A 25,757-nucleotide genomic window follows, 5' to 3' on the forward strand; every position below is an offset into this window, starting at 1 on the left:
AAAGAGACCTGAATACCTTTCTATTCTGCTGGAGCAGAGTGTTATTTTCCCCTTTAAACAAAGCAAGACATGGACTAGGACTTTAGCATCCTATGAAATGTATAACATTAATGTAAGATTTTAAGCTCAGTCCAACTGGCCCCAGATCAAAGGCACGCAGAGGAATTTTGCCAGCTCTCTTTGTAAAAGGACCCTTTCTTCTGTGGGTGGGTGAGCAAACTTGCCTTGCCAGCCCAGCAAAAGAGGCTGCCTTTAAAACTGAAGGCTACATTACAACACAATCTCTTGCGTGTTTTCCCAGAAATTAGTCTCGTTCAGGCTTACTCCTAAGTAAATGTGTTTGGGAATGCTGCTGCTGCTGCTGCTGGAGGACAAGGGCTGTAGCTGTGCATGTTGAAAGTCCCAAGTTCAGACCCTAACATCCTCAACTAGGGCTGGAAGAATGCCTTGTCAGACATCGTAGACCACTGGTGCCAGTCAGTGTGTAAACAGATACTGAGATACATGGGCCACTAGGCTGACTCAGTATAAGGCAGCCTCCTGTGATTTTATCATACTGGTTCTACATCAAAGGCAGATTTAGGGAAGCACTACCGGTTCACCCGCGCTGGGTGCCAAGCTGAGACAGTACCGCAGGGAGTGCCACAAAATGATGTAGAATGGAAGGTGAGAGGTGGGGGGACACCGTTGAAATTTGAAAGAAGAGTTTAGATTTGATATCCCGCTTTATTCTGAAGAATTGATGCCTTTGAATTATAGTGCTGGAGGAGACTCTTGAGAGTCCCATGGACTGCAAGAAGATCAAACCTATCCATTCTTAAAGAAATCAGCCCTGAGTGCTCACTGGAAGGGCAGATCCTGAAGTTGAGGCTCCAGTACTTTGGCCACCTCATGAGAAGAGAAGACTCCCTAGAAAAGACCCTGATGTTGGGAAAGATGGAGGGCACAAGGAGAGGGGGACGAAAGAGGATGAGATGGTTGGACAGTGTTCTCGAGGCTACTGACTTGAGTTTGGCCAAACTGCGAGAGGCAGTGAAGGATAGGCATGCCTGGCGTGCTCTGGTCCATGGGGTCACGAGGAGTCGGACACGACTGAGCGACTGAACAACAACAACAACAATCCCGCTTTATCACTACCCGAAGGAATCTCAAAGTGGCTAACATTCTCCTTTCCCTTCCTCCCCCACAACAAACACTCTATGAGGTGAGTGGGGCTGAGAGACTTCAAAGAAGTGTGACTAGCCCAAGGTCACCCAGCAGCTGCATGTGGAGGAGCAGGGACACGAACCCGGTTCACCAGATTACGAGTCCACTGCTCTTAACCACTACACCACACTGGCACAAAGTCCGCCACTGTCTATGTGATTTGCACTGGTTGCCGATTTGTTTCCAGGCTCAATTCACGGTGCTGGAGTTAATCTTTAAAGTGGACAATGGTTTGCAACTTGGTGCTGAAGGAACCTTTTCCCATGTGTTCCTCCTTGCATTCTCAGGCCCTGTTCCAAACCCCTCAACCTCAGGAAGCAAGATTAGTGTCAACTAGAAATAGGGCCTCATATGTTGTGGCACCTAACGTATGGAATTCCATGTTCAGCGAGGTCTCTTAGGCCCCATTGCTGTACTGCTTCAGTCAGTTGACGACAGCCTTGCTTTCTTTTAAAGGCCTTTGCTTATATAGTATTTGCTGGTTCAGTTCCATATTATTTTTGTGCTGGTGGAGATTGTCAACTGGGTTGGATAGTCTTATTACTCTGAACGTACATTGGAGTAGGTTAAAAAAAAGTTATATATATATATATGTTTCTCTTTTTGCTACCATTTGTTAACCACCCGGAGTCTCTTTGGAGAAATAGGTGGAATATATTTTTTAAAAAAATAATAATAATATTTGATCTCATGCCACTTCTTGTGAATTCCAGAACCATGTACATGGGTCCAGATGCATGTGCTCAGGTGATATATTTCTGGTGGGATACATCCATGCAATTGATTGTTGCCACCATCAACATGGTTTTGGCATCAGCATGAGATCACAATATGGAGGAGTGCTGTCATGCCACAAGGGGCTAATGTGAATGGGTCCTCAATGTACTACATTTGAACATACTGTAAACTGAGGAAAACGAGCTCTTCATACGTGAGCTTTAAAATGTATTGCGTCAACATTTCATAGTAATTGATGATACAACAACCACATGCTTCCAGTAAGGTCATTAAGACTCTCAAGAAGGCTATATTAACGGGGCAATTTGCTTTGCTTATTGTTTATTTATTCCCTTGGTGTCCCTCACTTCCACTAAGGAGTTCCGGACAGCATAAATGGGGTTTTCCTATTTTATCCTTACAAGAAACCTGAGCAGTAGGTTAGGCTGAGTTACTGGCTCAAGGTCATCTAATGATCAGAGAGGGAACAGAACCCAGGTGTCCTTGGTCCAGGTCCAACACACATGCTTCCTGCCAGTATGCCCAAGCTGCCCTTGAGCCAGAGTGCCTGAAAATAAGACAACACAAAGTCATCAGGACTCCCTCTGTGCCAGGAAACTAACCCTTTGGTGGGTGCTCCTGCAACTTCTTTTCACTTAAGAAAACAGGGAACACAATGGGTAACCAGAGCTATTAGAACCCCTTTTGAGTGGCTCCTAAATTGCCACCGAGAAGAGTATATTTCAAAAAGTAGCACATTTCTCTCTAATCCTGCCTGGAGAATGGCCCCCTGAAGAAATGCATGCATAATCCATCATAGTATAGTTTCCCCCCCCAAAAAAAAAGCTTGTCGAAGCCTTCCTCAGCCTGCTGTGCTCAAAACACTTTGGACCACAGCTTCCATTGACTCTGGTCATTCGCCAGGCTGACTGGGGCTGACGGGAATTAAGTCTGAAACATCTGGAGGGTACCAGGTTGGAGAAGATTGGCTTATTTTTGTTTCTCTCCATTTTTCTTTTTTCCAAACTTTTATCCTGTTCTCTGCATTTCTGCATCAATTCATATTTTTTTAAAAAAGTCCTCCTGAAAATTCATCAGTGTATTAATGCACATTTATCCTAATTTTATGCCTAAATATCCAAATTTTTGCAAACAATTTTGACTGTTGCAATACATTTTATGTTAGTCTAGCCAAAACAGCCATTTTATGAAGAGTTTTCCATAAATATGCATTTATGCACACATTATTTGGTTAAAGAATGAATTGCAAAATTCAGGGAAATGTGATTTTCAAAGCATAGTTGCATGTCGGTTTGTATATTGTTCTGGCAAGTGTGAATTAGCTAGGTAAAGGTAAATGGACCCCTGACCATTAGGTCCAGTCACGGACGACTCTGGGGTTGCGGTGCTCATCTCGCTTTATTGGCCAAGGGAGCCGGCGTAAAGCTTCTGGGTCATGTGGCCAGCATGTCTAAGCTGCTTCTGGAGAACCAGAGCAGCACACGGAAACGCCATTTACCTTCCCGCCAGAGCGTTACCTATTTATCTACTTGCACTTTGACGTGCTTTCGAACAGCTGGGTTGGCAGGAGCAGGGACTGAGCAACGGGAGCTCACCCCGTCACGGGGATTCGAACCGCCGACCTTCTGATCAGCAAGCCCTAGGCTCTGGTTTAACCCACAGCACCACCCATGTCCCTTGTGAATTAGCTAGATTCCCATTAAAATGTGAACTAAACTGAATTTCTCTCCCATTCCTACTTACGGGGTAATTTCTGAAAGCAAAGCAATGTCTACCAAGTGTTACATCAGAACCAGCACTTTATTTAAATATAGGAATGCCGAAAAGAAAAAGAAAACTCTGCTAGTATGTGCCCAACCCTGTTCCTACATTTATAGTAATCAGAAGTGACATTCTTAATATCAATATACGAATCCTGTTTCAGGTCTTTAGCTTAGGAAAATATGTGTTGTGCAGAGTCTTTTCCAGAAAACCATACTGTCTAGAGCTTCTTCTTTGTCACATGTATTATATGACATTTAAAGTTGATGAAACCAAAATATTGAGTAGATTCATCTGGCAGGGACAGAAACCAAGGATTAAACTGAAATTATTGATTGATAAAAAGGAAAGGGGCGGCTTCGCCCTACCGGATTTGAAGTTGTATTATGAAGCTTCCTGTTTGTGTTGGCTAAAAGAATGGATAACATTGCAAAATACTGATTTGTTAGATTTAGAAGGATATGACAATAGATTCGGATGGCACTCCTATCTTTGGTATGATAAGATAAAAGCTCATAGAGGTTTCTTAAATCATGTGATAAGGAGGGCCATCTATGAAGTATGGGAAAGGAATAAAAGACTTTTAGAGAGCAAAACCCCATGGTGGATCTCACCGATTGAAGTTCTTACTTTAAAAAAAGTTAATATGGAAGGCAAAAGGTCCACCTATGAGGATTTGCTGATGAGAACAGAAAAAGGTTGGAAGTTAAAACCATACCACCAGATGGAAGATCTTTTTACAGGATGGATTCAATATCATCAAGTGCATAATTTGCTCTTAGAAGATAGAAAGATTGGTTTTGAAGATAAAAAATCTAGATTTCAGACTGAGCTATTAGAAGGTAGAGGTAAATTTTTAACAAAAATGTATGATTTGTTGTTGGAATGGTACACTAAAGATGAGTTAACGAAAGAGGTGATGATAAAATGGGCAATGGACTTTGGGCACAATATAGATTATGATGCATGGACTAAACTATGGAATGAGACTTTGAAATTCACTGCATGTGAAACATTGAAAGAGAATGTTTATAAGATGATGTATAGATGGTATTTAACTCCAGTAAAATTGTCAAAAATGTATAGAATGCATGATAAGTTATGTTGGAAATGCAGACAAGAAGAAGGTAGTTTTTATCACATGTGGTGGACTTGCAATAAGGTCAAAGGTTTTTGGGAAGCAGTTTACAATGAGTTTAAGAAGATGTTTAAATATACTTTCCCAAAAAAACCTGAAGCCTTTTTGTTGGGTTTGATGGGAGATGAAATAGCTAAGAAGGACAAAAGATTGTTCATGTATGCGACAACTGCTGCAAGAATACTATTAGCCCAAAAGTGGAAATTACAGGAGTTGCCTACAATTGACGAGTGGCAGGCGAAGATGGTGGAATACGCTGAATTGGCAAAACTGACCGGTAGGGTCAGAAACCAGGACGACTCGAGGTTTCAAAGAGACTGGAGTAAATTTGTGGAGTATCTAAGATTGAACAGAGGAAGTTTAAAAACACTTGTAGGATTGGAATAAACCTTTGACAAAGACTAATAAGGTTGTAATATGAACTGCGCGACAAAATTGGACTAGAAAACCTGTTGACGTGGAGGAGGGGAGTCAGAGCTCGGCGGAGCTATAGTATTGCTTTGTTTATTAGATATGATTATTCGTTGTAATTTGTTATTTTTTCTGGAAAAACAATAAAAAATTTATTATAAAAAAAAATAAAAAAAAAAATAAAGTTGATGAAACCATCTGTAAATAATCTGAATTGATGAAATGTTGGGCGGGTGGAGAAAGGGGGAGGAAATGTCAAGTTTAAGCTGCAAACAGGTCAAAGGATCAAAAAAGGCACATTCAGGAACATTCGTAAGAGACAAAGACCTTTGCATGATTATGGCGACATAGGAACAGAGTATAAACACAGATGAATGATATCCCTTTCAGTGTCCTGCTCAAAATTTTCTGCATACTTTCGTTTTTATGGGTATAATTCTTAGGTTTTTATGAATACATTTACTAGCTGCTTAACTCTGCAATATACTGTGTGGAAAAGTAATAAATGCAAAAGATTTGTTTTAAGGCATGGTGTAATAGTCAAATAAAAACCAAAATACTTCACAATGTACTTGACATGGTGATTGCAGACCTAAATTTTTGAGCACCTTGGTCCACATCCTCAGTATGAGCAAATTCAAAGCACAATCCTTCCCATACTACATGTGCAGCACCCACCTGTGCGTACAGCTTTGCATATGTGAAGAGGTGCCCCATAGGCTTGCACTCAGCCCTTCCTTCGCCCCCTGCCTGCTTCAGCCAGCAGACTGCACTGCCACCATGCAAAGCATTTGGGCGTCTCAAAGAATGTGAGGCCCACCCACACCCCAGTTACACTCGTCCACACCTCTCCATTCCCCCGGTATGCAGCATAATCATAGTTGTGGCGCACACAGTTCCAACCCCTTGCTATTTCCCAGTAGACTGCTGCCTCTGGTGGCTGCTTGGCTATGTCTGATGGTAGGACCAGCCTTGAGATCAAGTCACACTTGGTAGTATGGCGTCATACTATCACTTGCCAGAGTGGTGCATGTGCTAGTTATCTCCTGCTTGGACTACTGCAATGCGTTCTACATAGGGCTACCTTTGAAGGTGATCCAGAAACTACAATTAATCCAGAATGTGGCAGCTAGACTGGTGACTGGGAGTGGCCACCGAGACCACGTACCACTGGTCCTGAAAGACCCAGTACATTTCCAAGCACAATTCAAACTGTTGGTGCTGACCTTTAACGCCCTAAAAGGCCTCGGCCCAGTATACCTGAAGGAGCATCTTCAACCCCATCATTCAGCCTGGACACTGAGGTCCAGCTCCAAGGGCCTTCTGGTGGTTCCCTCACTGCGAAAAGTGAGGTTACAGGGAACCAGGCAGAGGGCCTTCTCAGTAATGGCGCCCGCTCTATGGAAAGCCCTCTCATCAGATGTCAAGGAAATAAACAACCACCTGACTTTTAGAAGACATCTGAAGGCACCCCTGTTTAGGGAAGTTTTAAATGTTTGATGTTTTATTGTGTTTTTAATATCCTGTTGGAAGCCGACCAGAGTGGCTGAGGAGGCCCGGCCAGATGGGTGGGGGATAAGTAATTTATAAGTAATAAATTATTATCATCATCATCATGCCTCATGGGCAAGGAATGCCTACAGTAAATCAATGAGAAGCACTTTTACATGTTCATTGGTAGGGGAAGAACCATGTCCTTAAACATGCCTAAACTAGAGCACAATTTCCCACCATGAAGCCTCCTTAAAGTTCACCTGATTCTAACAATAATTAGCCATTTTCAGATATTCAGCATGTATTCAATTAACACATTGTGGGGTGGGGAGACAGTGTCTATCCAAACATGCACACATTCCTTTTGCTATCTGAAAAGCTGTACATGTGGAAAGCTCTTCTCTACACGTTTTGGAAACCTTGGAAAAGCAGAAGTATCCTTCTGTGTGTGCGTGTTGCCATCTGAAAATGTACATTGCGAGCTGAGTCTGGGTTTTGATATTTGGTTCATCTTATGAACGTTCTTTGGCAATCTGCAGAAGGACTGGGACTCAGTCTTGAGGGAGCAAGCTTTGGAAATCAAATTCCAAAGGATGGTGTAACTTCACGGTGACTGAGGCAGCGTTTGTCAAGTCACCACAAGACTTACTTCTGAGCAAGCATGCATGAGAGGAATGTACAGCGTAGCGGTCCAGCTCCAAGATCTGCAGCACTTTCTCAGTGTGGGCTAAGAGAAGCCACAAGATTAACTGATATTCATCTAGGCTCTCTGCTCCAACCATGAGAGGCAGGACATCAGCAGCATTTGGGCATGCATGCCCGACACACACGTAGAAATACAAGGCTTCTATATGGAATTCCTGAGTATTTGGTATAAGACCAAAATGTTTTGAGTAGAATGCTTTGCTTCTTCCAAGGGAGTATACTTCCTTTTTCCTCTAGACATGGAATGTATAGAAAAATATGTGAGGGAAAGCCTGTGAGGTTTCCTGTTCTATATGCAGGAATGCATATAGCATAGCAAACAATATGGCCTGTATTTATTACGGGGAAAATAGAATTTGGTATTACAGTAAAATTGCACAGTTGTGACACCAATCCTGCAATGAAAATTTGTGGGTCTGGAGCATTGCTGGCTACAAGATGTGGAGAGAGTTGGCTGATTGCAAGTTTATTTTTATTAGCACACATGCAGATACAATCTATCTATCTATCTAATATTTTTACATCAAGTTTCATGAAATGGAAAGAGAATTTTATAACAAAAATATCCATAAAACAGTTTTTATTTATGAATATTTAGAATAAAAGTCTGCTTCCTTTTCCAAGCCATTTGATCCACAAGTAGTTTTATACAACATTATCCATAATCAGAAATGTTGCCCATAATAATAAAAAAAGAATAAATGCATCAACCACAAAAAGAGAGCAAAAGAGGAGACAGATTTACATCAATTTGTCCCGGCTCCCACCCCAAAACATGCAAATAGAGGCTCTTACTTTTAAGTAAGAAAGAAATCATTATTCAGGTGAATACTGTTAGAGGTTCAGCAGCAGACAAAGGGTTCAGGAGCCATGGTGCAGGAGTTTAAGAACAGGTCAAGAAGTTCTGAATTGGATGGAAACAACAAATATATCCCAACAGGTTTCCACACCCCACCCGCCAAGCTTTTAAAGATGAGGCATTGTGCTCTCGCTCTAAAATTGATCCAAGACTACACCCTCTTGTTCTGGTGCCTGTCCATTATGTATATAATGACTGTAAGTTGTATAGAGATGCACCTCGTCATAATGGGGAAGACAGGGGACCAGACCAGGTAACTTGTCAGCTTGCTCTTTCTGCTGCCTAGGTGCAGTAGATAAGCTGGTCTCCACACCCTGGTCTTCCATCTTATGGTCGCTTATATTGAAAGTGGATGTGGACCAAACAGACTTTCAAAGGGAGAACTTCAAATCCTGGCCAGCCCAGGACATTTTTCTGCCTATGGTAGAGCAGCAGGGGGTGCCTGCCCCCAGCCCAAATGAAGATGAAAAGTTACTTTGCACCTGGGGCAAAACAACAACAACAACAACCCTCAGAAGCATCTCTTCCCAGCAGGAAAAATAACAACAGTAACAAACAGGAATAGCTAGCAATGTGCCATCTTTAAGAATACCCAAAGTCTGTTGTCTGGGGTGGCTGTCTCACCCTACGCCACAGCAGAGCCACCCTTGATTCAAACAGAAGACTGTCCTATGAGAGTTCTTCAAACACACAACCGTCTTCTGTAAAACAGGGCACACAGCCACCTTTCACAGTGGCACCACCATTTGCTCTCTGTGTCAGGAGAAACTCTGCATCCACCCTATAGTGAAACTCTTGAGACAGGGGGTGTGGGAAACCATGTCATTATCTTAGGAGTGGCTGTAAGTTTGCACTTTTGACAACAATGAATTAATATCAGGCACGTGCCTTCCTTTGCTGGGGTAGGGGGGCTCAGGGCACTCATTCCAACCCCCCCCCCCAATCCAATAGCACTTAAAACAATGCATTTTTCCCCATTTGCAGAGTTTTCGAGCAGAAAGGTATTTAAAATGCATGTAAAATTCTTCTCGGTCAGTAAGTCGAGCCTTTGCAGTGAACAACCCATTGATGAGAGAAAACAGTGTGTTGCGGTTTTCTCCACCCATCCCCCCCCCCGCCATCCCCCCCTGCAAATGTGTGTTTGCTGCCTATTATTGAATGCTGTTTTGTTAAATTAGGGAACAGAGAGTTTTTTATTCTTTCCCAGAAGTGCCCTTTCAGATTCTGTAATTGCATGTTCTAATCCCCAGGAAGTGAGAGAAGATCACTCGCGACTGGACTCCATGGTGCTACTCATTCTTAAACTGGACCAGCTAGATCAGGATATTGAGAACGCTCTCGGTTCAGCATCCTCGCCTTCCAGCACGCTGACACACACACGGAGGCACATACCTGTGAGCTTGCTTGTTTACTTATCTTTTATCCCAGTTGCATATTTACCCCTGCTGCTTCTCCCTCACCCTTCCCCTGAATGTGTACACACCATGCACTTAAAGTGCATGTAAAGCACATTCCCGACAGCAAAGAAACATGGGAACTGTAGCATATCCCTCACAGAGCTGTAATTCCCAGCACCCTTAACAAAGTACAGTTCCCAGGATTCTTGGGAGGGGGGTGTGCTTCAAATGTATTTTAAATGTGTGTGCAACCTCTCCCTCTTTTTCCTACTCTTATTGGTCTTTCTGTTTCAGCACATGTAATTTCTGCTTTATAAAAAAATAAAAGGGGTGTGTGTGTGTGTGTGTGTGTGTGTAATGTTCCATTTCCCAGCCTCCAGCTACTCATTTATTCCTTCTTGGCCTCCCTCCACACTGGGAGAGTTATAAGAACTACTAAAACCAAAGCAAGTGAAGGGTACAAAATTCAAAAGATATTGGACTCCCCTGTCCCCTGCCAAGCTTCTCTCTGTGTGTGTGTTTTTAAAGGCAATCAGACTGGGGTTAGAGTCGTGCCAGCACAATGGTCTGATGCAATGGGTGCTGAATTTGCAAGAGAAAGTGCTGAAATGTTGTGTTTTTTATTGGGTCCACATTTCAGTAAGACCCAGTGCCCCAGGCAAGGAGGCATTTATGGGCTGCTTACAAATTCTGCCTCGGTTAAAATAATATTCTGACAACAAGGCATTGTTTGTCTTTTTTAGTTTGTTTTCTTCAATGGGAGTATATGTTATGATATTGGAAAGGATGAGGTAAAGCACTATTCTGGCAATACACACACACACACATGCAGATCGGTTAAAGAGCACTTTTAGGGGCAAAATCCTCTTTTTTCACAACTCATTTCAGTGATTCTGGTATGGAAAACATAGTGTTGTGTCATGTGTTGTTCACTAAAATTGCAAACCTATGCCCACTTGGGATGCGGGTGGCGCTGTGGTCTAAACCACTGAGCCTCTTGGACTTGCCGATCAGAAGGTTGGTGGTTCGAATCCCTGCGACAGGGTGAGCTCCCGTTGCTCAGTCCCAGCTCCTGCCAACCTAGCAGTTCAAAAGCACGCCAGTGCAAGTAGATAAATAGGTACCACTCCGGCGGGAAGGTAAATGGCGTTTCCATGCACTGCTCTGGTTTCACCAGAAGTGGTTTAGTCATGCTGGCCACATGACCCAGAAAAACTGTCTGCGGACAAACGCCGGGTCCCTCGGCCTGTAAAGCGAGATGAGTGCCGCAACCCCAGAGTCGTCCGCGACTGGACTTAACTGTCAGGAATCCTTTACCTTTACCTTTTATGCCCACTTACCGAACATTAAGCCTTATTGAACTCAGTGGGACTTTTGAGTAAATGTGTATGTGTATGGGACTGCCCTGCAAGTTATTTTTACCCTTTATTTTGCTTATCCCTGAAATAAGCTGGATTTTCAACAACAACAACAAAATCACAGTAGTGCCACGTGGTAACTGAATTTATGAGATTTGCTAAGCCACCGATATATATTGCAATGAGATGTGAGCAAAGTGGTAGAGCCAAACGATGTACTATGGTGTTTCAGACAGCAGGTGGAAATCACATTTTTTTAAAAATTAAAAATAAAAATGATGCAACTGACAGAAAATTCCTTGCAAGTAGAAAACTAAGGAGGGGGTTGGGCTAAAACTTGTCCTCCTCATGTTCTAGGATTTTTTGCTCACTTTTTTTTTTTCAAAATGGGTAAACAGTCAAAAAATAAACATGAAATCCTTATTGGCAGTCCAAAGTGGCATAATCTATTCTACCACTTCCTGCTACATATATAGACCCGTCATCAGACTTATCTGGGGCTCCTTAAGAAGAATATCAGTAGCAATATTATATTATATTATATTATATTATATTATATTATATTATATTATATTATATTATATTATATTATATTATATTATATTATATTATATTATATTATATTTGTATACTGCCCTATATCCATACGTCTCAGGGCGGTTGAGATAAACTATAATTGACGGATTCCTCCATCGCTAGACATGGATGTTACCAAGCTTTTGTTTACATTGTAAGTTTTAAGAAACCACAAGAGGTTTCACCTGCACAAGGGTTCAAATGATGATGTCACTCCAGCTGTATAACAATTTCCGCATGGTGCTGGAGGTAGCAGATGCTTCCATAGACAAAAGGTGCAGACATAATCTGAGGTGTACAGGAAATAAAAGGAGAAAACATGCCAGACTTCTGGGGGAAAAAACCTGGCTCGTAAACAAATGGTTTAAAAAAAAAAAAGCTTATTTTTAGGGCGTTGCAGCTTTGATCTCAAGGAGCAGCAGTGATTAGATCATCATTATTAATTAGAACAAGAATGTATAGGAATGTAGAGAAAGTTGCAAACTTTTTTAAAAAAACAACAACAACAGCAGCAGCACCAATGTGTGATTTAATGTATTTCCTGTAGGTAATAGAATGGTAGCCATCTAAGGAATATACACATCCCTTAAAGAGATTTGTCCTTCTTTTCTTTAAAAAGGATTTGGAATTGCATCCTGATTCTAGAGTGGACATTGCTATACTGAGCCACCAGCAAGCAGACGTACCACCCCCACCCCCTCCACCTCTTCCGCCGCCCTATGTTGCCGATCGAGCATTTTCCACTCCAATGACTGGTTCTGGAGCTAAACCAAAGGCTGGGGTGAGTCTTAAATTTATTCTGCTATGGTAGCATTGGTTTTCGTATGGGGAGAATTGGGAGAAGAACAAGTAGCCAAGCCTTGCTGCCTTTGGAATGTGGATTGCCATCAAGATCTTACAAGGTTCGTTCACATTTGCTATTTTGCAGGGGATAGGTTCCAGGGGTGCTCCCGGTGAAAGCTGAAATTGAGTGCTTCTAAGTTGGGGGAAGGCAGGGTCCTCATTTAAGCAGGACTCAGTTTCATGAGACGCTCCTTGTAGTGTCAGAGAAGTCCGGAACATGAGACATGCTGACAGAGAAGGTGGATCTGCCAGCAGATCCTCCCAGTGGGAGTCCTCCTTCCTAGTAAGGGAGTAAAATGTTTAGCCTGCCAATTCACATGGCAGACCTAAGGTCAAACCGCATGTGATGTGAATGGCCTGTACTGTGCCTGTATCTTTCCCCTCCCTCGCTTATAGCATTTCCGGGAGAGATTTGCATTGGAGAACTGCTGCAAGGGCAATGGGTCAAGCTTGCTGCAACCCAAATCTCTCAGAGAGCTGCTTGTAGGACTGAGGTGGGAAACCTGTGCCCCTCCAGATATTGTTGATCTCCAGCTCCCATGACCCCAGCCAACGTGGCCAATGATCAGGGATAATGAGAGCTGTAGTCCCGCAACATCTGGAAGGGCATACAGTTTTGTTTTAGGAGATCACATATGATGGCAGATCTCAAGTAGCATGGAGCTGGCCCTGGGCCAGAAATGTGTGAACAATTCTTCTGCTCTTTGCCTAGGTCAGTGGTTCCCAACCTTTTTTGGGGGGGGCCATGCCCCACCTAAGCATTGCTAAAATCCCGATGCCCCCCCACCTGTGACATATAATTCTAATTATTCAAAAAGTGAACTCCTATTCATGTGAAGGAAGCCTAAAAGGCCACTAACTCTTAATAACTCATTCTTGAATTGCCCTCCCCCTTAAAAATCAAATTGTCCCCCTGTGGGGGGTGTGCCCCACGTTGGGAACTACGGGCCTAGGTGAAATGGAACTGAGCAGCAGTGTGACATCAAGAGTAATAGCGGGCAATGATAATAACTTCTACTTCCTCCTCTTGGAAAAGACTTTGTGGCATTCACAGATGTGTAGTGACACTCATCCAAAATTATTCAATAGGGTTGGATATAACCAGTTGTGTTGCTCTTCGTTCAGCCAAGGAGCGCTGGTTCCAAATGGTCTGGTTTCTGTTTAAATCCATTGGAAGCATTTCCCAACACTGTCAAAACTGCATGCTTCAGCTGTCCAGCTGTGGGGGATATGTGTTATGGAATGTTATCATGCCGAACTGAGTAGAGAACAAGGTGGCTTTTATGCTTTGTGTGCCAGTGGGGTATCTGTGTGGGTTATACAGGCCACAGCAAAATGTGTGACGGAGGTGAACAAGGGGCTCCCCTTTGGACTAGGAACTCAAATGATAGCAGATGCTCCATGTGACGATTTCTTGAGTTTTCAATTCTGATATACCACTTCCTGCCTTGTAAAACGATATTTTAGGGGTAAGGATCTCTGGTGATCATGCACGATTATACTTGAATGCATGCATTAATGGCTTTGGATTCATACATAGATAGAAGGTATATAAGAAGGTGCCTTATACTGAGTCAGATCTTTAGTCATTCCAGCACAATACTTTCTAAACTGACTGGCAGCTGCTCTGCAGGGATTCAGACTTCCCCAGCCCTACCCGGATATATTGGGGATTGTACCTGGGACCTGGGCCATCCAAAGCAGATGCTCTACCAGCCACTGAGCTATGGATGGACTCTTGGAATTAGCATCTCAGTAATTTCCACCATTAGAGATTATGGGAACCACTGAACCTGTGGATGAAGTTCAGTCAAATTCTGTGTGTGGAAAGCATTTTTTTTATAAAAAAAAAAGCTATAGGCTGCATTGGGTACTACCTTAACTTTCTACCAAGAGTTTTATTACCTGCCAGGGGTGGTTTCTAACTGGAACATTTGGAATAAGATTGCCGCAAGAGAAATCTTTCTCAGAATGTAAAGTTCTGTATATCTCACTGGCCAACCTGTATTTCATATCTGCTCATTGTTGTTAGATTTTGTACAAATTCTGAAGCCAGCCAAGGATGAATGAAAATGGATAAAAATGCTTTAAAAATAATAACATTAGGAGCAGTAATGTACGAAGGTAACCAGCTAAGGATAAATTGGTTTGTGTTTCCTGGGTGAAATGAGTAAGGACACTGATGTTTGGGTAGTGAAAACTAATCAAGTCATAAGACTCAGCAGTGTTTATTGCAGTTTTCAGTCAGAAGTGAATTCAAAGTTATAACTGTCCCAAATTATGTTCAGTGTGAAATTTAAGCAGAAATATGTGCTTCTCCCATAGCAAAACCCAACTGGGGAAAAATTCAGATTTACAGAATCTAGTTAGTTCAGCTGTAAGCCCAGTAGGTTGTTGTAGGTCACATCAAGCATGGGTTTCATTATTAATTAATTCGTTGCATTTATATTCTGCTTTTCTTCCATTATGGATTTTATACCTGAATGTAAACATACGTTAGGATTCCAGATGGTCTCCCATCCAGGCACTGCCAGACCCAAATTTAGCTTCAGCATGATTTCTGCATTGTATATCTTCAAGCTGACATCCTAAGATGTCATTTGTTGGCAGAACCAGGAATGAGGAATGGAGATGAAAGTTTGAGCAAGTTTCTTAATGGAAAGTCCAAGCCTGCCCACGCTTTTTAAGTATCAAACTCCATGGTTCAGCCCATCCCTGGGCTACTTAGGCCAAAACTCATCTGCAATTTAGAATCCTAGCAGCCAAAAAACACTTGTTCCAAATGATCTGGTTTGTGTTTAAGTCAATTGGAAGTTCTTTCCACCACTATTGAAACCACTAATCTGGCATGTCTTATTTAATACCATGCAAAAGTAAGTTGAGCCAGACAACTCAGATCAAGAAAAGAAACAAAAGGGGAGCCAGAAAAGGTTCATCAAAAATTGGTTGTCCATCAGTAGCTACCAGGTAAATCAAGTAGAGCAACAATGTGGAAATCTCTTAATAGTGTCTCTTATTTATTGGAGTTTATTGTCCATTGCTATCTTAAAAATAATAAAATAAAGGTAGATGGCTACTGAGTGCTTTGTTTTATATACTTTTCACTCTGGAAAGTTGGACTACATATATTATGCCCACTTAAGATATTTTATTTCGTTCTCGTGAGCTGCTATTGTAATATTTTTGAGACTAGTGGGAGACCTTTTTTTAAGAAGGGTTGGGGAATGCATTTATTAATTAATTTTATATTGAAAACAGTGGAAAGTCTCAAGTTATATGAGGGAATGGATAAATATAATACACTGTTAACTCATGCTAAACAATAAGATAATAAAAAGTGATTTGGTAAAGTGATTGATCTTGCTATTTTAACTTCTGTGTATAAATCATTATATTCAGAGTAAATATTAGCTGCCTATAGGTGTGCCAAAAACAGATAGTATCAGAAATTGAAAAATTAAGAGTTATTGCATCACTAAATTCCTCCTCCTGAGCAGCTGATAGACCTGGTCCTTGTTCACACATAACAGGGGCCACATCTGCACCAAACATTTAAAGCACCATTATACAACTTTGAGTCATGGATTCCCCCCAAGAATCCTGGGAACAGTAGTTTGTTTAGGGTGCTGTGAGTTGTTAAGAGACCCCTATTCCCCTCACAGAGCTACAGTTTCCAGAGTGGTTTAGAAATAAATCCCTCTTTCCAGGAAACTTAGGAAATTGTAACTCTGTGAGGAAATAGGGGTCTCCAGAAAACCCTCAGCACTATGATGGAGGAGGTGTCACCTAAATTCTCTTGGGTGATAATTGGACTTGATATCCCAACTAACAGACCAGATTTCTGTTTCACATACAGAGGCTGTGTGTTTGTGTCTTTAAGTAACATTTAATCTGTTTTCTGTTCATAGTTCAGTGCATTCTTGTTGAAGTGAGGATACATACACGCATGTACAGCAGTTTGAGATCATAGCAGAGGGTGTGAATCGATTTCATTGTGGCTGAGGTGATAAAAAAATGAAAGCATTCACTCTGTGAAGGCTCATTCATATGCGAATGTAATTCTGATGTGTTGCATCTCGCCTGTATCTGGAAGCTAAGGAGGTATTTCACTGTGGCTGCAAAAGAAGCACACCACAACATGGCTGTTTAGTGTGGAATGTGCTTTTGGGGTCATCTGTAAGTTATTGATTTCATCAGTTCAGGCTTTTATTTGCCAGCCTCTGACACAGACGCTGATTTCTAAATTTTTAACTATACATTTGGCAATCGTAAGCCACAGAGGAATGTAAATCAGTCTGAAAACACAACAGTCAGCAGTCCTTTCCCCCAGTAAGTATGAGAAACATGAAGAAAACTAAGCTAACAAGGAGAAAGGGGAAGGAGTTAAGTGTGCCAGATGTCCCTGTCTCCTGGAGAAACTGATGTCACCCTCATCTGGGGGCAACCTCCATAGCTGTCTACTGCATCCAGCAGAATGTAAAATGTCCAAGTGACAGTCAATCTGCAGTTTGAAATCTTGTAACTGAGTATTTAGGGAGCAGCAACAAGCAGGAATCCTCCAAGCCCACCACAAAATACTTGTCTTTGACTTTTGCAATGGAAATTGGCTGAGATTTGTATACAGCTGTGGAGGGGGAGGGAAGACAGTACTAGCAATGGAAGTGAGGGGCTGTCCATTTTCTGTATTAATTTAATGACATAAAGAAGCATTCTGTATTCAAAGGATATATATTTACAATTGTATATTCCAACCCTCCCATATCTGTCTGTTGGTAGCATTTGCCCAATTCATGGCTCAGTGTTCTTAAAATAACAAGCAGCCTTGACTTCCGGCGAGGACACCATTGCGGGCGGTCGAGGGTCGTTTCGGCAGCGAGACGACCCTGGCCTGCACCGGGGGTAGGAGCTCCGCTACCGCACAGTGGGCTCCGCCGAACCGCGGGTCGAACGTCCCGCGGCATGGGCTCTCCAGCGGGCCCACTATGGCGCTGAACCCTTCTCCCGTTCCCCTTGTAAAAGGGGCGCGGGAGTGAAGGGACAACGGCGCCAGGCTGTGGAGGCTATGCCCCAACCGGGCAGGCGAAGTGGCGGCCACCGCCTGCAATGAGCATGTCGTTCTTACCTGATTTGAAGGGGAAAAAATAAGAACCCCGTAAGCCGTAAGTACGGAGTTAATTGGACTAAAAAAAATTATAATTGGCACTCCGGGAGGAACGTCAAAAGGAAGCCCGTTCCTCTCTTTGCTGAATGAAGAAAATAACAATGTTTCTAGCTGCTGCTGCATTAGAGGATACAATGTCTCTACGGAGCTTTTTGACAAGCGAGATCGGCTGAATCCCTGTCAGGGGAACTAAGATGTTGGAAATATTTCTTCTTTGAAGTTGTTGGATTATAATCTTTTCACCCTGATTCGGGGGGAAATGGCGGCTGAAACTTGTGGCTAAAGATGGAAAAGTACTGAAACTTGATGCCCTCTGCCTACTTCTACCATGCTTGGTTTCGTTTTTAAACTGGCTTTAGATCCGGGTTTGACCCATGAACAAAGGATAATTCTTTTGAAGTTAGAACTGCTAAACCAGAAACTAAATTTGTTGAAGCAGAATGTTGGAGAAAAGTTTTTTGAAACAGGAAAGGCTCTTGAGAACTTTGCTAAACTGGAAGAAAACCTTTGCTAGGGAACTTAAGGAAATATTTGAGGAACAAAATACAGTGACTATGCAACTCCAAGAAGATGGAAAATCCTGTCGGTGTGAGAGACCCAGGGTTGAAAGACAATTTATATCCGATTTCTGGGGTGAGAGCCTAGAAATGAAGGGAAAACGATTTTTGAAATTGCAATTTGAAGATGACTGGAACTTTGAAATGGAGATGCTGGAAGGTGATGCTTTGTGTTCCCTGGAGTTCTCTGCAAGGATGTTTATGAACTGCGTTCTGACCTCTGGCTATAAAGAAGAAGAGGGCATTCTGGACAATGATGTTGGAGGGAGGTGGAGAGATGTCTGGTGGGTGATCCCGAGATGGCGAAGGAAAATGGTTAGAAGGGGGATAGGGTGAAAATATTTAAAATATAATTAGGATGGCTTATCATGGTATCCTGAAGTCAGTGTGTTAAGAATTTATGATTTTGAACTAGTGAAGAGATATGTGAATTGATTTATTAGCAGCAGTTTAAGTAAAATAAGATGTAAGATTTGATTTAAGAAGTAATATGTTGCATTATGAAGTAAAAATAAATATTAAGAAGTTATATTTTGGATATTTTGATGGTGATAGATTTAAATTTTAGAGATGAGAAGTTATTAAAGTAAATTAGAATTGGAAGCAAAGGAGAGAAAACGGGGGAAGTCCCCCAAGTAGATTCGAAACAAGATTTTTTTAAGTAGTAAAAGGAATGTTGGTATTCCAGTTTAGGTTTGTATCTTTGTTTATTCTGTTTTAATTGTTGTATCTGTTGATGTTGCATTTGTTTTATTGTATTGTTTTTTGTCTTTGTGGAAAACCAATAAAATCTTTGTTAAAAAAAAAAAAGCAGCCTTGTTCGATGAGCCCATTCCTACAGGAGTATATATTTAAGAAATTTAGGACTTTTCGTAAGTTTGTTATCATTGATCTATGCATCAGAGAACTCAATGCCATTTCTTTCAACTAGCAATTGAGGTGTTGATGAAGAAGCTCAACATAAACATGGGGCGGGAATCCTTTCAATTAAAAAACAATGCTTCAGATTGCTTCCATGGGGACAGAATGCAGGAGGCTATATCAGTCCTGAGTTCCTGCTGCAGGAGGGCAATGCAAGACTCATAGCTGACTGCTGAGACTTTTGCCCTAGTTCAGGCAATCACATGGCATTTTGAGGGAGAGAACCTTTGCAGGGAAAAAGAAAACTTAAATATTCTCAAACTGACTTGCCTTCCAAAGCAATGCATGTTTGCACAATTATGTTGCTACCTGTTAAAGCTATGTGATGTAGTCCAGCTGCAGTTAAGCAGTATGAAGCTGAGTTGACTTCAGTTGGAAGAATTACAGTGGGCCATTACATCACTGCCACTGTTGGTGTGTGTGTGTGTGTGTGTGTGTGTGTGTGTGCATATGAGTTTGTTTGCTTGTTTTTGCCATAGCTGTCAACTTTTCCCTTTTCTTGCAAGGAATCCTATTCGGAATAAGGGACTTTCCCTTAAAAAAAAGGAAAAAGTTGACAGCTATGGTTTTTGCTAGGTGCTACCATAATGCAAAATGCTTTTTAAAATGGTGTATATGACGCATACATGATTTGAATGTATGCATAATAGACTGTTATTGCATTAAGCAAGGTCATCTTTCTCCACCAACAAATATTAGGGTGCTTTCTGCAACATATTTCCCCCCCCCCAAATATTTTCTGTGAATTTTGTGCTATAAATCTGAAACATCAATATGGATCTCAACAATTAAGACATCAGATGAAATACACACAATAACAACACAATAATAAAGCAACAAGCATTAATATACAACTGAAAAGTCTCATCAGCTCTCCACAAAAGCCTGGGCAAAGGTAGTGCCAAAAAACAACAACCCAGCCAAATAATGTCAGCACCAGCAATATCTCAAGGACGAGGGAATACCACAACTCCAAAAAAAGACTACATTCTCTATCATCATGCTGTAGGTTTTCCCTGGCAGTGGGATGGCAAGAAAGACTATCTTGCAGATCTCTGTGCATGTGCAGGCTGATATGGGAAGTATTGCTCTTTCAGATAACTGGGTCCCCAGTTATTTAAGGCTTGGTAGCACATGCAACACCAACAGTTTGGCCAAACAAAGTTTCAGTGGATTTTATAATGCAAACCAGACCAATCTTTATTTAGTTATTTTACTGATATATTCCTTTACCTTTCAGAAAGTCTTATAGGGAAGCTTAGAAAAATATATTAAAACTCTAAAAGCATCAGTGACAATAAAATCAGCAATGAATCTTTGCAGCAAAAAGGATTTACAAAAGCAAGTCAGCATCTACAGATTTTCATTTTAAAAGATGAAAGAATCTGCCAACCCAAAGCACCCAGCAGATTAACCTCAAAGATCTTCCCCACTGCAAAAACTCCTCCCAAATTTGGAAAAGGCTGCCAGCTGCAGATGCACATGCATCTATCATCATTAATATAAAGCAAAACACAGCATCTACCCCCTGGTCTGTTGCTACACTCTGAGCTACACTCAGTGGCGGAGAACATGCTTACACATGCAGAAAGTCCCAGGTCCCATCCTTGCCATCTCCAGGAAGGGCTTAGGAAAAGACTCCTTGTGAAACTCCTGAGAACAACTGTCAGGTGGAATCAACAGTGCTAAGCATGATGGACCAAAGGCGGCTGGCTTCCTGCGTTCCTGTCTGTCGCAGAAATGCAATCTGGTTGGCCATAGGCCTCTGTTGGGACCAGTACTGGATTTCGCATTATGTTTCTTGACACAGCTGTAAATGTGTTTCAGGGCCTCTCACTTTTCTTGGTATGGTACTCCATTGCTATCCACCTGGGACTTCTGGGAAATAACAGGGCAACTTTGGTTTGGTACACACACACACACACACTGAACTTGCTCTTAACTCCATGTACCAATCAGATCAAGAACCTCATTCGGTATCCATCTCATACTAATAAATGATTTAGAAAAATAAGAAGAGGAAGATAAAGTCCCACCCAGAGACGAATGGTTGACGAAGATGATGGACTATGCCAAAATGGCAAAAATGACCGGGAAAATCAGAAACTAGGAAGATAGAAACTTTAATAAGTAATGGAAAAAATGGACAATTTACTTCTTAAGATAACACTGTAAACAACTAAAAACGTCAGCAGGATTTGAGTAATGCTTGTAATGTATTAAAAACTAAGGTAAAAATGGATTAACTAAAGAAAACTAGAGCAAATATATGATGCAGTAGAAAAAGTTTGATAATGGAAACCGTGGAGGGGTGGAGGGAAGTCCAAGGAGTCAGGGAATCCTAAATGCTGATAATTATGATGAATGTTTGGATTCAAATGTATAGTGTAAAATTGAATAAAAAAAGATTTTAAAAATAAATAAAGAGAAAAATAAAGAGAGCACTGGACCAAACTACTTGTCAGATGGGCGAAAGCTGCTGAACCCCGACAAGAGCAGAAACAAACATTTGAAAATGATGACTGAAGTAAAGGAAGTGACTGCGGAATGGAACACAGAAGAATGTAGCATTGATAAATTCACTGAACTGCAGGAGGAAGCCATCTCAGTGAAGAATCACCTAGATTTACTCTACCCACCCAGGCTGACCACCAGAACTTTCTGGGCAAAAAGGAATACAGTTGGCTCCCTTATCCAGTTGGGCCTTGCTTGAACAGCAAGGTCTTCCTGAACTCTGGTATGTTGCTGACTCCTGACTTGTTCTTCCTTTGTTCTTTGGTTCTGACTCTTGGCTTATTTCTGGTTTGAGCAGGAAGAAGAGGTGGGCACTGCACCTTGGAGGTGTCCCCTGAATAGGTGCAGTGAAACTGAAAACTGGATAAGCTCATTCTTTGGATGGTTGTACCACTAAAGAGAATAGTACACCTGTATTGCTATGGTGACAGAATATTCAAACCGTGCCAATTTCAAACATAACATGGTATGGTTGTATACAGCCTGTGAGTATTGCATACATAAAGAGAAAAGCATGTCGGAAAGGAAGTGTCTTTGCAGCCATTTCAGCTGAGATGTACATGAACATTTATGAAACTTAAAATATTGGCTTAGTAGGACCACTTTGCATTCTAACCATAGCATATAGTCTAGCTTTCTGTCGGGTTCAGTTAACTCACTGAATGCTGCCATCTACTGCTTGCATCAAGAAAATCTATGGTGTGCAAGATACAAAAGCAGACAGAAAGGATGAATTACATTAAGGATCCCATTTCAAAGTCTATTTTAATCATTTTCTTAATAAACCACACATCCCTGTGCATGTTTAATTGGAAGTAAGTCCTAATAGGTTCAATGGGGCTTACTCTCAGGAAAACATTCTTCAGATTACAGCCTCTCTTAGTAAAATTAACTGGTCAGACAATGACAAGAATTAGTGGGGAAATACCCATTAAAGTATGTTTAGAAACTTAGAAAATATGCTTAGAAAACTACATGAAAGCAGAAAGTGGTAAGTGAATGTCTATGGAACAATTTTCTGTCCCCCCCCCCCCCGTTAAGGGTGATTGATATTACATGCAAAAGTAAACTGAATAGCTTCGTTCTCTTCCTGTACTCAGCAGAATCTCCAAGTTAATTATTATGTATAACAATTTATTTAACCTTTTTATTCATGTGTTTATAATACATTGGTTGGACTTCATTTGTTTCCAGTTGACAAAATACATAATAGAAATAATTGATTATGTCCAGTTAAATTATGCTCAGAGTAACCTCGTTGAAATCAATGGATCTAGGTTAGTCATGTCCATAATTTTCAATGAGTTTTCTCTGACCCATTCACTTCAGATTGTTCTAAATAGGAAATAAGAGGTATAGTTTGGCAGTCACAGTGTCACAATAGTAAGCAAAATACACACACACACACACACACACACCTCCAAAGGTCTTATGTGCTGGTTCACAGATGTGTTTCATCTGGCCAAACAATGAAATAAAGCACCGCCAAAATTTTCATTCGAAGTTAAGCAATTTCTTTTTGAATAAATAAAAATTTTGACTGCTTCCTTCTGCTTTGAATTAGGGTCATCCCTTCATAAGAAACAGGTGGCAGGATTGTCTGCCATTCAAGATTCTGTAGGTTGTTTGATGAATAAAATCTAGCTAGAAAAGGCAGCTTGGCATTGGAAAATGTCAGCAGAAGTTTTATTTCTCAAAACTGAACAAGTAGTGGTCTGCATTTCATTTACACATCTAGAATTTTTTTTAAAAAAATTGAGGCAGATAAATGACTTGCCATCCATATGACAGCTTTAATAACTCTACTGGTGTTGTGTGGAAGTTTTTGATGCTACAAAATTAACCCATGAATTACAGCATATTTGGAGGATCTGTGGTCTCCAGATATTATTTGGTGCACTATATCTGCAAGCCCTGACTGTTAGCATGCAATCTAGGGCAGTCCAACCACATCTGGAGGGCCACAGGTTCCCCACTCTTAAATTCAAGTGGTGCAGCTGAGTCCAGCCACCACACTAAGCTTGGCCATCCTTGCTGCGCAACATTCAGAATTTGATGGTCGTGAACACAGCGCATATGAAACCATGTATCTAAGATCCAAAGATGTTAAGGTATGGATAATAAAATATACTTTAGCTGCTATCCTAACCCCACTTACCCATTGAAATCAATATGACTTATGTCTGAGTAGACATGGTTAGGATTTCACTGTTAGTCTGCCAAACACCAAGAAATGTTATTAGATGCTTGAGGTTCTTATTTGTCCTGGTAAATTGTATTACTTACAACACGGCACTGTGGCATCAATGTGATAAGCAGTTGTGACCCCAAAATAAGTATCCAGGCTTCTATAACAGACTCAGGCCCTGATCAGGCATGCCCTCCATAAGTTCTCTGCATGTAGGAAGGGAAAAGTGGTGACATGTGTACCAGTTCCTTCCACCTTCACACCATTCTCTGCACATCTTTGAATAATTAGCTGAATGCACTTAGAGCCCTGTATCAGTAGGCTCTCATTCACATGGAAGCTTCTGAGTGTGTGGTCAAAGATTTCTTCTTCAGGTCTTATCACTCAAAGCCTGAAGGTGAGTCGTGCAGCCAGCAGGGATGTGGACCAGGTGGGGTGCACTATGCAAACCCTCCCTCCATACATTCTGAGAACTTATGAAAGAAACGCCTGAGTGTGCTTGACCAAAAATATTGCACGGGCCTTGAATCCTCTAACAGCTTTCGCTTTCTTGACTCCTAATGCGTTCCCAGCTTCCAATCTCAAGTCTCTGTGGGTGTTATTAGTCAGAAATCAGATGTGTCAGATTAATTTAGAATTCAATATCTTTACTAAGTTTTCAGGTGTCAGAGACAATAATAAAACAGGAAAGAAAGCTCAAACTTTTCAACAGTTTAGAGAGAAAGATTAATCTTAAATGAGAAAGGGCAGTAGTGTGATGAAATTGACATGAAGTAATAAGTCGGATGACTAAAAGGGAGGGAAATCATAACAAGGCAAATGTCATTATTTCAGCAGTCCAGATTTATTTATTTTATTTGTGTTCCATCTTTCTTCCATCATGGATCTTGTGGTGTACATGGGATTCCCTGACTGTCTCCCATCCAGGCTCTGATCTGAGACCCGCTTAGTGTCAGTCTGAATGCTGAATCTGTTTGATAAGAGAGAAGTTGGAGAGGGAGAGGGAGAGGGAGAGGGAGGGGGAGGGGAGGGGGAGGGGAGGGGGAGGGGGAGGGGGAGGGGGAGGGGGAGAGGGAGAGCAGTGCCGGATTTACGTATAAGCTAAACAAGTTATAGCTTAGGGCCCCACTCTCTTGGGCCCCCCAAAAAAAATTAAAAGGAAAAAACACCTGGATGTACACTTCAAAAATATAAGATAAAAAACAAATAAACTAAAACCTAAATACAGTTAGAGCTTAATAATCATTTCACTATTAATATACTTCTTCTTAACTGTATTTCAGTTCAACAATTACTTTGATAAAATACATATTTTGTTATGTGCAAATGGCTTTAGATACCTATTAGGTCCATAAATTACCATATAGCATATATTCAACAGCGACAATTTGTTGTTGACAAAGGACAGCTGGACATATAAAGGGTCCCATTACCTTCAATAGCTTAGGGCTTCATCAAACCTAAATCCGGCCCTGATATATAGTTTAAGAAATATGTTGCTCTTCATTGGCCAGAACTAAGCCAAAGTAATATTATTACCAGTTCTAGCAGCAAACTTTATTCCAGAGATTCAGTTCATATGGCCACTGGTGTTGGGATATTGGCCACACCTCAGAGGAGTGGACAAGTTGGGAGGTACTAGAAGCAGAAAGCTTGAGAGATAGCAAAGAGGCAGAAGCAGGCAGGTGGCCCAGCACCAGACAGGGTGATGAGGTTTCCAGTTTGGATGCAGGCTCTGACAGAGATGACAGAGGGGAGCCAGACCCTGCAGCTGTCCCACAGATCCATCCTGACAGCTTCTCTGCTGACGGCTCTCTGGCCCCACTTCATGCCCTGATGTTGCACTTGGCATCACTGTCCATCTCAGCATCAGATACTTCATTGCATGTGAGGCGCAGCCTAGGAAATTTGAGAAGATATTCAGATTTGC

The 25,757-nt window shown here is 41.5% G+C and overlaps 1 protein-coding gene across 1 annotated transcript in view; it reads left to right on the forward strand.

The window, feature by feature from the left end:
• Positions 1-25,757, forward strand: part of LOC117053516 (rho GTPase-activating protein 7-like) — a 240,487-nt gene that overhangs the window by 44,741 nt on the left and 169,989 nt on the right. The window contains 2 exon segments of the mRNA XM_033161343.1: positions 9,563-9,706; positions 12,263-12,424. Of these exon segments, the coding sequence (XP_033017234.1) occupies positions 9,563-9,706; positions 12,263-12,424 (306 nt within the window).

The sequence above is a fragment of the Lacerta agilis genome, chromosome 9 (genome assembly GCF_009819535.1).
Source record: "Lacerta agilis isolate rLacAgi1 chromosome 9, rLacAgi1.pri, whole genome shotgun sequence".
In the NCBI taxonomy this organism is placed as follows: Eukaryota; Metazoa; Chordata; class Lepidosauria; order Squamata; family Lacertidae; genus Lacerta; species Lacerta agilis.